General features: G+C 38.3%; 1 protein-coding gene across 7 annotated transcripts in view; it reads left to right on the top strand.

Annotated features, from left to right (window-relative positions):
* Positions 1–15,495, top strand: part of LOC123876856 (apical junction molecule-like) — a 79,266-nt gene that overhangs the window by 18,958 nt on the left and 44,813 nt on the right. For 6 of the 7 annotated variants that reach the window (XM_045923236.1, XM_045923239.1, XM_045923238.1 and 3 more), the window contains exons 2-3: positions 13,531–13,706; positions 14,639–14,707. In XM_045923236.1, the coding sequence (XP_045779192.1) occupies positions 13,531–13,706; positions 14,639–14,707 (245 nt within the window). The remainder of the gene's footprint in view (positions 1–13,530; positions 13,707–14,638; positions 14,708–15,495) is intronic. The other variant, XM_045923237.1, reaches the window with a different exon arrangement.

Raw genomic sequence — 15,495 nt, 5'->3', positions numbered from 1 at the left:
GCTTTGCATCTAACATTATACCGAGAAACACGGGGTTCTCCTTTATTTTCAACATATGATTATTTATCAATGAATTTATGTCATTTAAGGTCCTGGTATTGGGGAGTGTGAACACACTTAGATTTCTTTGCATTTGGAAGTAAATTGTTAGCAATAAATCAGAGAGTGACCTGTGATATGGCATTACATATAGTATACATTGTCAAAAATTATAATATTAAAGCTGTGCGTATTGCGTGAGGAATAGGTTGCAAGAGAGTTGCAACTTGCAGGGTTTGATGCATGCGCTATTGCCAGCAAACATGAGATATATTTTTATCTACAGGCAACGTCTGAGTAGGTAACGCATACGTCTAACGCAAGTTGAAATGTACCAGTGTATTTAGTTAGACCTATCGACAAGTTTGGAGTTGGGTGCAGTCTAAATGTGGCCCGTGTGTTTAGACTGTCAGTTTCTGTCAGTTTCACGTGTCGTCCCCCGCACTTCACCACCCCGCTTGCACAAATCGAGACAGCACGAAATTTTCAAGATTTCTGGGTGTAATTTCTGGTTTTCGTAGTTCCCACATAATTATAACAATATAAAATATATAACGATAATTTTTTTACTACATAATATTCATTAAATTTTCTAGGTCTGTGGTTTTTCCAAATTTCATTAAATTGCTTCGTTGTCTAGAAAAACGAGCACAAAGTTGGGCCTTTTTTTGAAGAAAAATACAAATCTTTGAGCCCCTGTAATTTTAAAACTACATATTTTTAGAAAAATCTAAAACACCACAGACACAGATATTAGTTTCTAAACTATGTCTGCAAAATTTCATGGACTTTGGTTGCTTAATATTCAAATGAAATGGGAACTACGATTGTATGGAGTAAGTGACGGAGAGAGCTCTGTTAAGGCCTTAAATATTAGTTACTTCTTAGAATAATAAAGTTACTAAATATAAATCACATTTTTAACCCCCGACCCAAAAAGAGGGGTGGTATAAGTTTGACGTGTGTATCTGTGTATCTGTGTGTCTGTGTATCTGTCTGTGGCATCGTAGCTCCTAAACTAATGAACTGACTTTAATTCAGTTTTTTTTCGTTTGAAAGGTGGCTTGATCGAGAGTGTTCTTAGCTATAATCCAAGAAAATCGGTTCAGCCGTTTGAAAGTTTGAGCTCTTTTCGAGTTACTGTACCCTTCACTTGTCGGGAGTGTTATAAATTTTTAATTTACACTTGTATTTCAACAGTTTGCTAGTTACGCTAAATTAAGTCCACAAATCTATCGTGATTCTAATGATGGATGATCGTGATGATAATTACAGAGCTATTTTCAAGTGATGCCACAAATCATCTCATAAATTTTTCACGAACGTCTAGACTTAGCTAAACACTGTCCAGGTGCAACGACATTTCTGATAAATTTTAAATTTTATAGCCGCCAAGACACGTGCCAACAAGGTCAACTATCGACCGTTCCGCCTTCCGTACGACCAGTCACAAAATAATAACCAACCAGCCCTCGATTGGTTTAGTGTCAACAATTTGACACGCAAGTAGGTGTTCAAATAAAGTTAGGCCGACCAGAATTTATCTTTAGTTTTTTAACCCCCGACCCAAAAAGAGGGGTGTTATAAGTTTGACGTGTGTATCCGTGTATCTGTGTATCTGTCTGTGGCATCGTAGCGCCTAAACTAATGAACCGATTTTAATTTAGTTTTTTTTGTTTGAAAGGTGGCTTGATCGAGAGTGTTCTTAGCTATAATCCAAGAAAATCGGTTCTGCCGTTTGAAAGTTATCTGCTCTTTTCTAGTTACTGTAACCTTCACTTATCGAGGGTGTTATAAATTTTTAATTTACACTTGTTATATAACATCTGTCATCCTCAGTGACTGTAGATCTATATTATGTACGTGAAATAGATACTCACGATACAGGATTGGTACAAGTGTTATCGGTCACATTAAAATACTTACTGTCTTTGTTCTTTTGGTAAATAAATATATTTTTAAATATTTTTCATTTTAATAGCGTGTACTTTGACTTTGCTCAGACGTAAAACGAGACAGATTTATGTCTAATATAAACTCCCAGCAAACTAAGTACGCTTCATAGTCCTCAGTCCTCACCCTTAGGCTCACTTGCATTGCATGGTAGACGGTTAAAGTTACGGTTATATTTAAACTTTAACTGTCCGTAAATAAAAGCAAAGTGGGTTGTACAAGTAAAAATTTGTAAACCTACCTTTCACTTTAATCATGGAGGTATGAAGAACTATTAACTTGTGCAACCCCCGTCATTTTTATTGGTCAAAGTTTAACGTTAACGTAACTTTAACCCACTACCATTCAACTGGATGCTAGTTTCATCTTATTGATTAAATAAGTACATAGACTGCTAAAATCATAACCCGTCCTTTTGACTTTGCCGTAGTCGGGTAAAAAAGCGGCCTAAGTTGGAATTCGAAATTGGCACGTCTGCTGATGCCTAAATGAAAATCACCGCCTTGTTGGGAAACGACCTTGCAATGCCTGCGGTCAATAAACGGTACTTCGGCTGTATTTGAAAATCAACTCTTTATCATTTGCGATTAAACTCAAAATCCTTTTCAAAGCAACTGTTTGGGGAGTTAATTGAATAATTTTTGTCACCTTGCCGTAAATATATTTTGCGTAGGCATTAAAGTATTTGGAATATCTTACACGGATGGGGAAATGTTAGGTGTTGAATATTAATGTAAGCCCACGGATTACCCGAGTCTTGTGCTGAATAACTTTAGACCTTGCTAGAGGGGGCTTAAAGATTTATGCTTAGGTGATTCATGGGTGGAATGAGGTTGTATAGCTTCATTTTCTCGTCCGTATTTTTGGATTGTTTTGATTAAAACTAGAATCTAATATGTATAGGTACCTAGTCAGCATTGTAACATATAATATACTTATTTAATGATGCATTCATGTCTGTATATATGGATATTGGATATCTAAATCCGATAAAATATAATCCGTTTCTCAAATCCCACTTTTGAAGCAAAATAACTTGAGTAGGCACGAATTGAATGTGGTTAACTCAAAGCTTTCATTGTAACGTTTACGTTACTTCCGTTCACATTTCAAATGCCGCCGCCAAACAGAAAGACTGCCATGTTTTATCAAGGAGTTATGTAAACACCCTATTCGCGCTCGATTTCGACTGCTCCGCCATAGTCTTTATCACACTAATATTATAAAGGAGAAAGTTTGTATGTGTGTGTGTGTGTGTGTGTGTGTGTGTGTGTGTGTGTGTGTGTGTGTGTGTGTTTGTATGTTTGTTACTCCTTCACGCAAAAACTACTGGACGGATTGGGCTAAAATTTAGAATGGAGATAGATTATACCCTGGATTAGCACATAGGCTACTTTTTATCCCGAAAAATCAACGAGTTCCCACGGGAATTTTAAAAAACCTACATCCACGCGAACGAAGTCGCGGGCATCAGCTAGTATTTTATATCTCACAGTGGGTCAAGCCTAAAGGCTCGAACACCTAAATGTGCAAATACGACCTTTTTTATACCTAAGCAACGCGTAGAGCCGGATGTTCTACAGTGTAATCACTTTAAAAGCAGACAGCATCTATTAGAGCACTAATTACTTTCTTTTCGTTGTCTTTACCCCTACATCGCTGCAGTCAATTGAAACTGAATTTAGCATCCAGTGAAAGTTTTGTACTCTATTTGGTAGATCGAAAGATTAAGTTTCATTTCAACAGTAATTTCTCGTTTGTAATCATGTAACTGACTGACTAACTTAATTAAGATATTGCTCTTGATTGTTTATCAATTAACTATTTCATACCTACTAGTTATTGCCATTTGGGTTGTCCACGTGGAATAAGATTTTACAAAATTATGTATGTAAATAATTACTTAAGTAATATCCTTTATTTTCACAGGGATGAAGACCCTTTATCATTCTCTAATTGGCATTGCAGATTTCTTTGAAATCGATTGAGTTGTTGAAACATCAATAAGTAACAAACAAATAAACAAAAACACTTTCAAATAGGTAACTATAGGTGACTATTAATAGTATGTGGTGTATGTATTAATCAAAATTAGAAAGAGGGAAATAATAAAAATGATGCATTTTGCGTACGTACCTACATTACATAACAACTGCTTGAAGAAATCCATTTTTCGTCTACCGTAAAATAAGGCCGAGATAAAAAATTTCATTTCAGGAATCCACTTTTTTCTGTCTACATCCAACAGAAGACTGGAAGAAAGTGTTTGTTAACCCATTTAACTGAATTGTTATAACTGACTTGTTGTAGTTTAAATTTTTTCTATTCAATTCAGTTAAGTAAACCAAAAAGAAAATGGTTGCCAAATGAACAACAGAAAAAGTTCTCTCCATGTTCAAATGGGGCAAATCTCACCTATTTTTGTGTAATCTAAACCCTGATTTGAATTTTGCCTTGACAATTCCATTGTCTTCTGTAAAGTAATCCTTTACAAATTGCGTGAAAATTGCTAGGCTTTTTCTGACAATTTTCCTTTAATTTCGGTTATATACGAAGTAGGCGAATTTGGGATTAAAGTTGAAAGTCTTTGTCTAACAAGATCTGGCATGTGTACACTGTACAGTGTATGTGATCTAAAATAGTACCTCAATGTAATACCATTAAAATAGGTATCTCCCTTCTACCTGGCTGAATTTGTTGTGGGCTCGTCTCAGACCTGGGTGCGTTTGAACCTTCGTAGCTATAGTTTTAAGATTACCTACATAATAATTTATTAATTTTTATCATAATTCAACAATTGACAATCAAAAAGTGTACAATGGTACCCAATTTGAATAAATGATTTGACTTTGATTTTGACTTGTTGTCTTGAGCTGAAAACTAGAAACGAGTTGGCGAGCAACGAGAAGCGAGTGTGTAGTTGGGCGGTTTTGTCGCTGGGCTATGAGCGACTGTGGGTTATGTGTGTGACTGATGGAGGATCACTCGCATCGGTCTCTGCGCGAGGGTTTTGACTGCCAAGAGAGCGTCGCTGTGCGAGTTTTTCTTTTATAGCTCTTGTCGCTGCAACGAACTAGTGGAGAGAGGGTTCTTGCTCTTGCTGATATTAGTACTTGTTTTTTTACCAATGTAATAAGAATAGGACAGGCAAATCTAATTTAATTTAGAGCTGTCAAACCTCGTGACTTTTGTGGTCAGTCGTGAGCCTATTCCTTTTTGTAGAGTGCACTTAAATTTAGAGCCTTCTTTGAAATTCAATATCTTCCGTCGTTTTTTAGCAATATTAAAAAGAAAAAAATGCAGATACTCTAGTAGTTAGAGAAATATTGATAATCGACGCCATTGTGTACAGTCAGCGATCGACTTACTTTAATAGGTATATTTGTCTCTTTTATTGACACGGGATAAGTATACATCGATTGTACGTTTCTTGAGCGAGAAAACAGTCGATAGCTAGTCACTTCTTCGTCGAAGGCTTTCTCGTAATGTAAAAAAAAAACTACTCTGATTAGATGTTGGGTTTTATTACTTAAGTCACTGAATGGTATCTCCGAAATAGCTCTATTTCTCCGAAATAGCTCTAAAGTGAAATTTATTTCACTGCGGTAACAATTAACTACCCTTTTTATCTTAATTCTCTTTAAGAATTGTCTGTATCAGCAAATTCATCTCAATGAAGACTAAAACTGGGTTAAGTGAATGCAGTACCTAACTACGTCGTTGTACTAAATAGCCAACAATATTGAGCTGTTATCAGCAAACATTCCATCTTGCTTATCAGTTGTATTGGATTCAGAGCTTACGTAATTTATCTTGTTGGATTGACCATCGTTCATCGTTTTAGTATTTCCAGAAACTATATTAATCTTTTCATTTAATTCCGTTCACGTTTTGACTAGCCAAATCTGCAATTAAAATAACGGGTATCTTTAAAACAAGAGTGAATAGGCACCTTCTAGGTAAACGTGTCCCATCTTAGACCACATCATCACTTTCCATCAGGTGTGATTGTGGTCAAGCGCTTGCCTATCACACTAATATTATAAAGGCGAAAGTTTGTATGTGTGTGTTTGTGTGTGTGTGTGTGTGTTTGTGTGTGTGTGTGTGTGTGTTTGTTACTCCTTCACGCAAAAATTACTGGACGGATTGGGTTGAAATTTAGAATGGAGATAGATTATACCCTGGATTAGCACATAGGCTATTTTTTATCCCGGAAAATCAAAGAGTTCCCACGGGATTATTCAAAAACCTACATCCACGCGAACGAAGTCGCGGGCATCAGCTAGTAGTGAATAAAAAAAAAACTTTTACTACTGTTCTTGACTGCAAATCCGCACTTAGCAACGTGGTAGATTATGACCAAATACTTCTTCCGAGAGGAGACCCGTGCTCGGTAGTGACCCGGCGATGTGTTGATGATGATTATGTTGACTGTTCCTTTATTGGTCTTTTCGTTTACTTTGTGCCATGTTATGACTAGGCTAATCTGCAATTAAAATCACTAACTGTTAGTTACTACTGATTAACATTTTCCTTACTAATGTTTAACTGCCTGACAAGTTGTTGTTACGTAGCGTTAAACTTGGACTACCAATATAAAGCAAAGTGAGGTTACACAAGTTAGCTTTCATACCTCCACAGTTAAAGTTAAAAGTAGACCCAAAGTTAACAAACCCTGACTTGTACAACCCATTATGGTTTTATTGGCGGTCGAAGTTTACCGGTAAACGTAATGTAACTAACAGTTATGCTACAAATCTTGACCAGCGAAAATTTATGCATAGTTACACCGAAATCAATAAAACAATCACGGAAGGAAATCTTGAAAATAAAATTAAGTGATATCAAATAACTATGAATAACTAGCCGATGCCCGCGACTTCGCCCGCGTGGATTAAGGGTTTCTAAATTCCCGTGGGAACTCTTTGATTTTCCGGGATAAAAAGTAGCCTCTATTATCTATCTATCTCTTTCCATATTATCTATCTCCATTCCATTTGAAGGCGTGAAGGAGTAACAAACACACACACACACACACACACACACACACACAAACTTTCGCCTTTATAATATTAGTGTGAGGTAGGGTATACTGCATACAAAAATAATACAATTCTAAAGATGCCCCTGATGTACATTCACCATTTTTAAGCTAGACTACTTTTTGTGAGTAATTTTTTTGTATGCAACCATTATTCATCTTGGAGTCGAGCATTGGAGGCTTGGAGCAAAAAACGCAATACACTTGCGGGAAAAGTCGATCGAATCGTGTCGTGTGCCGGAGAAACTAGCCTTAATGCTGATTTTATCTGGGTTTTAGTAATGACATGGTCATTTAGATACATGGACAAATGACATGGATGATAGAATTCTCGAGAAATTCAACCTTGATTAAGTTTTGCCGGCTTCCTTGGACGCAGTGGTAATCGCTGTGGTCTTATTAGTGGGAGGTCCCTGGTTCGATTCCCGGCGGGGGGTTTTTTTTTTTTATATTCTCTATAGGTAAGCGCTTGACCACAATCACACCTGATGGAAAGTGATGATGTGGTCTAAGATGGGACGCGTTTACCTAGAAGGTGCAGAAGGTTTTGAATTTATAAGACCGTGGTGAGTGCAAGTCCCTCCAAGAGACCAGCAGCAGTGGACAGAGGTCTCTTGGAGGGACTTGCACTCTAAATATGTAAAGTAAAAAATGTACCCAATCCATCACAACACCTTTCTACTCACAAAAAGCAACCGTAATACGTACATCTATCTACATCTCAATCCGATGTGCCTTGACCGTGTAGCAGTGTAAAAGTGTACAGTTGAGTTGACATTGACATTCATGTGTCATTTTGAAAACAGGAACTGGTAACACAGATAATATAAAAAAATCAACAACAGTGTGTCCCTGGATAAAGTGCACAAACGAATATGGGTGAAACTAGACTATTTTTCATAGACAAAAAAAAAATCGTAGCTTAAGTACTTAAAAGTTTTTTCCATATTTTTTTTGACGATGAATAATGGACTAGTTTCACCCATTTTTGTTAGTGCACTTTATTCAGGTATACATGATTTATTCCAAAATTGCAATAACTACTTAGTGTCAAGTTAAGTGTTATAAGAAACGGAAAGTAGAATTCACTAAGTACCTACATAAGAAGTACGTAGAGGTTCTTAAGAACCTCCTTAGCGCAAGTGAAAATTTAAAGGCCAAGAAATATAGTGAACCGTTAAACGGGCAGTTAACATTGATGTCAGTTATAAAGATAATTTTAACGATTACTTAATTAAAATGAGACCACTGAATCGGATGAAAAGACGTTAAACATTTGAAGCATAACAAAAATGAAATATGAAAAACTGCTATTTAAAAGTTATAACTCTTAAACTAAGAAACACATGGAAGTAATGGATTACCTAAATCCATACTATAATATTACAAATGCGAAAATGTGTCTGTCTGTCTGTCTGCTACCTTTTCACGGTCCAACAGTTTAACCGATCTGACGAAAGATACAGAGTTAGCTTATATCCCGGGAACGGACATAGGCTACTTTTTATCCCGGAAAATCTAAGAGTTCCCACGGGATTCCTAAAGACCCATCCGTAGCGAGGTAACCACAGTAACAACTCATCTCACTTGAATTTTTTGGGTTCAAGCAGTAGTAACCACTTAGCTGCTAGTTAATTACTTAATAAGCCATTACGTACAGCGGTTAATGAAGCGTTTAAAGTTTACTCGGCTTTTATGTTCAGATGTTAGTTTCTGTGGAAATTATAATTGTAGTATTTGATACTGATGATACATTTTTACAAATCAACATTAGCGTCTAATAGATGCTGATATATTTTCAATAGTAGCTAGTAGCAGCTAGCTGAAAGTAAGTACTTAATCAAATAGTTATTTAATAGTTGTTTTAAATAACTATGAGTTAATAGTTACCGTCTTTTAAAATTGAGCTAGTTATCGAGAAATACCTAGGTTACCATGTTTGGGCAGTATTCAAAATTGTGCATATTCCATATTTTTAATCACTTCCATTCTTCTCACTTCTACACTTTCATTCCAAGTCCATCAGTAATCTAATCTATCTATCTTCCAAAAATTCCTAGCAATTAACTATTACAAGACTTAACTACTAATCAAGTAATCAGGCAGACACTTGATAGCCTAAAAGTCGTAGCTCACTTACACGACACAGCTCCCAAACGGTAATTGTACATAACAGTCCAGGCCTAAAATAAAGCGATTACTAGGAATATTGGAAGACCGAGGCGAAGCAGAGGACTTCTCAGTTGATTTTAAAAGGACGAGACGCCAGCCGAGTTACAATTAATTGGAATTAAATACATATCACTTGCTTTTACAGTGAAGAAAACCATCGTGAGTGCATGCCTGACAAGTTTCCTATAAGTTCTCAAAGGTGTGTGAAATCTGCACTTGGCTACTGGCCATCATGGCCAGTTTAATTGAATAAACGTTTAGGATTTTGAAAAATTTTGAATTTTGAGAAGAGTCCCGTTCTCAGTAGTGAGCCGGTGGGGGGTTGAGATGATGATGAGGCAGTTAATCACGTTTATATGAAACAATCTAAAGTCCGCAACGCCTCGTTAAAGACGAATTTGCTACCACGGGTTTGATAATAACCGAGACCGACAGCCTGAATTAGAACCGTGGCAGTAATTGAGATCCATTCATTTATCTATAACTGGGTCAACATTGCTTGACTAATAAGTTTTGCTCTGTATTTTTGTCTCGTGGATTATAATATTATTGTACTAGCTGCAGATACCCGGGACTTCGTTCGCATGGATATAGGTTTTTAAAAATCCCGTGAAAACTCATTGATTTTTCGGGATAATATGGCTGTTGTTAAAACCACAATATTTTAAGTGCCTAGTTAAGTAAAATACTATTATCCACTAAGTGGACAGACGACATCAAACGAGTAGCAGGGAGCCGCTGGATTCAGGCGGCTCAAGACCGTGGTGTGTGAAAGTCCCTACAAGGGACCTCTATCAGACCAGTAGACATCTATCGGTTGTTATATATAGACCTAGCCTTTTCCCATGTTAATTGTGGTCGGCTCTCCTAACCATAAGTATAATATATCCAAGTTGTTCTGTTTTGGGTCGCCATTGAGTCTATTTGGGCTGTTTTGAGGTCGTTCAATACTATAACTGAAATCCAGCTTCGTCGAGGTCTGCCCCTTCATCTGGGTCCAGCGCTAACATGTATTACGCTTCTGGTCATGTGATCTCGGATCTTCTCATGACATGACCATACCACCGCAGATGATGATGATGGTGATGAATTTATTATTATTTTTTCTCTCTCGTCTGGCTTTACAAAGATTAGCCAATGTCAAGTTTGTTTAAACTATACAAGTATGGACCCCGTCTGTGCCGGCGCTCGCCGACACACGCACGGCACCCTCTTAGAGCGCTTTCCAGTCAGTTTTAACAAAAAAAACACACCAAAATGGCAGAGCACGCCCGCCAGCTAACACCAACACAGACGAAGTGCTGAATTTATTATTTCACTATTTTCAATAATTATCTCATCGTTTCAAAACATAGGCATTTATCAGTACCTTCACAACATTATGCATATTAAGTAGGACGTAGGTAGCACCAATGTTATTGAGTGACCTTTATAACTATTTTATATGGCGTGCCGGTGGGCGTGCCTACGTGTTAGTAAATAATTGGGTCAATTCGTCCGCTACGGGCACTTGGAAACGGTGCTTGACTTGTTTGGAAGTTGGTCCAAGAAATGCTCAAAGTTTGTCAAAAGAAAGTGCCCAGCAGAAATGTCAAAGGAAATTTTATTACGCTTTCAAATAAAAAAAATTGTCGACAACTTTTTTTTAGAAATTACGGTCTTATTTATTTCAACTTTAGAGGATGCCCGCGGTTTCGCCCGCGTGGAGTTCGTTTTTTTTTTAACTCCTGTAGGAACTCTTTGATTTTCCGGGATAAAAAGTAGCCTATATCCTTCCCCGGAATGTACCCCAAGTCTGTACCAAATTTCATTAAAATCGGTTCAGCGGTTGGGCCGTGAAAACTAGCAGACAGACAGACACACTTTCGCATTTATTATATTAGTAGGTATGGATCTTTATTTGCCTTTATTATCATAATCAATCCATAGAGCACAGGTCTCCTCTCAGTATGAAAAGGGTTTGGCCATAGTCCACCACGCTCTCACAAATCTGCCAATCTGCACTTAACCAGCGTGGCGGATATGGCCTAAATATTTCTCATTCCGAGAGGAGGAGACCTGTGCTCAGTAGTGGGCCGGCGATGGGTCGGTCATGATGTTGATTTTTTTTTTTTAAATTAAAATAGCGAGCAGGCGGATCACCTGATGTTACGTGATTACCGTTGCCTATGAACAATTGCATGATGATACGAATTTCGCCGGTATGTCAAAATAAATTGGGCTGTGATTAAGAACTCATTTATACGAGAGCTTTTTTAACGTCCGTTAAAAAGCGTATAAATGAGGCCTTAGTTGTCATCAAACGAGACACTGCGGCTCCGCTCCACTCCATTCCGTAGGAATGCTTTGCGCCCAAGTGCTATACCACACCTGCGTACGCGTACGAACCGTGCACAGAACGAGCACTGAAAGACGTAATGTATACGTCACGTGGACGCGTCCACGAGTGATTGCAAGCGGTTCGGACGCATATTGTACAAGTCACAGCGTGAACATGTTCGTGAGTACAAATAGATAATACGCATTCATGCACGTGCGCGGAGAGACCGTGACGCGTCCCATAAGCGTTCGAATTCGATGCGCGTTGTGTGCACGGTTCGTGCACGTGCGTAGGTGTGGATCTACCTTAACGCCAGACGAGTGCATGCTGCATAGATTTACGTACCTACTCGTACACTTTATTTGCCACACACGTCGATACATAATAATTCAATGGCCACACATGATTTCTTTCAAAACAAATATTTAGCAGCATCATCAACTTAAATTGATGAGTAAAGAGATTGAATTTCTATTTTAAAAAGTATCTACTTTCAATATATTTAGGTACTAGAATAGATCTAGAGCAAGAAAAAAGACATTCTTTCTCCCCATTTATAGGTAGATGATTTTGAATCAACGTTATTAGGCACGCGTTTCATTTTGGCTGGATCAGATTTTATTAAGCGTGAACTATCGGACGACGCGGCGTAAAGGCTTGGACAAATAAAGCGCGATTCTGCGGCGCGCGACTAAAAGGGGTTTGAATTTTTTTGTATGGAGCCTGGCCTACCTGCATTTCCGCTGTTTGCTTTTTTTTTAAAATAGCGGCCATGCATAAAACCTGCATAAGTCAATAGCTGACATCAATACCAATAAGTATTGCATGAGACAAAATCGTCCAAATCGTTTGATCTTGAATCGTCAATCGACGATCTGTCAAATATTAGGCTATGGGTGCCGTGAAATTAAGAAAACCATTCATTCATTCATTCAAACATAGTCATTTCATAGGCTACGGACCGTCAAATATAGGTAACATTGGACGCCTGCCAGTGACGTCGAAGCCTCGGATTTAGAAGTACCCTAACTGTCGTGAACCCCTCGCCTAATATTTCACAGATGTCGATTCAGTTCTTCGATTCCAAAAAATCTACATCAATCATTATTTCAATGCCAATTATTGTGATTGGCTGAATTTATGCTATTCTTGTTGCAACAATGCTTTGTAGCTAATAGGCATCGAGTGTCAACCAATCAGAGGTGAATGCTATTGTGACATAGTATCTATCATTCTACCGCAGCCGTGGGGTCCAAATCGAGAGTTTCCTCACTCCAGTTCACTCTGACCGCACGCTGCACGCTCCGCAGAACGCGACTCACTCACTCCGCCTTGTGTATGCTCAATCCTTATAGACGTACAGTTTTATTGAAGCTTGGCATGTAAGTGAAAGTGCTGAAATGCTCCGTGATTAGTTTTGGAGCAGTCGATGAACTATTATTTATTTATAGTATCGGTTTATTTATTACGAGTGACGACGCTATTGGTGGCCGACTGACGATGTTTGTCTTATTGTTCGCCTTAGTATTGCTTTTATTAAGGTACCTATTTAATAAGTAGCTATACCTACACAACTTGAATATATATAACAATTTTTGTTACTATTGTCTATGAGTCTAGTTAATACTGTGCGCCCCACTCTTATACGAGTATGTATCCAAATTTTGACACAATTCCTCATGCGTCATACTAAGACTCGAGAGATTTTTTTCCCGTTGCGTCACAGTGCTACTCACGAGAACAACCCACTCTACCTATCTGTCAATTATATCTTGAGAGAAATAAAAAAAAGAATAAAACCAGTAAAAATTTTAATGCCACATAATATTATGCAAACCCAGAATCACTATAAGAGGCGTACCTTTAGATTGGTAGTAGTACTAACTTGGCCTTTGTAAGTATAGCGAGGAGGAAGTCGCTTAAAAATAAGCTGAATCGGAAGAACACTGTTTGATGTCTAGGGTGAAGAAGATGTTTAATAAGATAATTTTTTCCATGTCCACAGAAGCCCTAGACCGAGCGAGATTGGCGCGCGAGCGGCGCGAAGCTGAACAAAGAAAGCGACTAGACGAGCTCAGAGCACACGCGGCGGCTGCGCAAGCGCATCGCGAGAAGCGAGACGAGGAGCGGCGCAAGCGGCAAGCCGAGCAGCGCGCCAGAGACGATGACAGGCGGACACAGGTAAGACCACCGACCAGCTTGAACGAGGCAGTCGTCCCGCCGAAACGTACGTCTTCTAGTGTAGTTAGTAGATCCATTGATATAATGCCATGACCAAGATACACAGTTGCAGAAGTGTTTATCGGTTGGATTGATTCCGAAGCGGTGCAGCGCTTAGTACCAGCGTGCTGGTAGCTTTCGATTGAACCTGAAAGCTAATAGAAAAATAGGCAACACGTGTTAACTTTTTTCATTTCATATCATAACTTATTAAGCGATTTGCTTTCCCATTTCTAATCGCTGGGATATTGGATTATTAACATTGGTACCCAAGTCAAGAGTGAACAGGCATCCTCTAGGCAAGTGCACTCACCGCATCATCACTTGCCACAGCAGGTCTGATTGCAGTCAAGCGCTGAAAAAGTGATTAAGAACTTATATGTCATTTGCCACTCATTCCTTGCTTGAGCCATTTTCACTAAGTATTCGTGAAGACTAGCAGATTGTACTATAACCCCAGAGATAGGTACATAAAAGTAGGGCTGGAAATGAGTGCAAACATTAAGAAATTAAATTAATCGGTGCTTTTTAAATCCTTAAGCTAAGCAAGATTTATTTCAGAACTTGCAAAGAACCGTATTGGTTAAAATTCACGTGAAATTTCGTTCTTATTAAGTTCTTTTTGGTTTTGCTTTGGTTAATTTGCTTTGAAGAAATCACTATGCAGCGATAAATCTGCGAAGTTTACTTCTTCCTAACTTGGTTTAAGACTTTCTATTTCTTTTTTGTTTTATGCAATAAAAGTATAGTGTATTAATTCGTTCATATGTCCATACTAACTTTAATAAGGTCGACGAAGTATTAACCTAACCTTTTTGTAGTGTACAAAAAAACTGTGTATCTTTGGTTCCTTATATCAATGAAATAGACCTTAAGTATTCGTATGCTTGCAGAAGAGAGACGAGGAGCTTTGCCAACCGCATTTGGGCCAGCACGCCAAAGAGGACGATAGGCGGTTACAGGTAAGTCTCACCATCTACTATTCTTTCATTTCAGGAGACTATCATTGTAGCGAGGCGTAGAGATGAACTCATATTAGACCGGCAGAAAAGCGCTATGTACATTGTATAATCCTCTTGAAGAGTAAAGTCAAGATTTTGCAGAGCACAAGGTAAGTGTAGCGTAGTAGATTACCTAGAAGCCATCCATCCAACCAACAGAAGAACTTCATAAATAAGAATATACTGGTGTACAGGGAACAATAATTTAATTCGCTATAATCCATCACAACATATTTGTATGGTATAAGATATGCAGGCTGCATCGTATGCGATATGCACCGCACGCACTCCCACTGCTAAAGAAGCAGGAAAAGCAAGCAATGCGCATCACCACCACACAACACCTCACAAATCTTCTTAAAAACAACGTACCTTTTACTCAGACACTGGAGGTGGTTGTGGGATATATTGCTTGCTTTTTCTGTTTCTTTAGTAGTGGGAGGGCACGTGGTGTAAAACGTATGCTGCACGCTACCATACAGATCTGTCTATTTTGGTGGATTATAATTTAAAGCGAATTACGCTTGTTGTTCTTTCTGTATCAAGGACTTCCGCAAAGTAACACTTGCTATGCAAGATTCTGGTGGTCACCAATGCCAGATAATATTATGAGTAAGTTTTATGGAGTAAAGCCAGCAGCCTCAGCTACTGTTCAAAACGATCAGGGTTTGTTGGCAAGAGTGTGATTTCAGCATCAGCTATGGTCTCAATAAGGCTAAGGATCTATACAGCGCACTTGGACTTTGCTC

This window comes from Maniola jurtina, chromosome 22 (assembly GCF_905333055.1).
Source record: "Maniola jurtina chromosome 22, ilManJurt1.1, whole genome shotgun sequence".
Taxonomy (NCBI): Eukaryota; Metazoa; Arthropoda; class Insecta; order Lepidoptera; family Nymphalidae; genus Maniola; species Maniola jurtina.
Note: the sequence above shows the minus strand (reverse complement) of the source record. Positions and strands in the feature narration are given on the sequence as shown.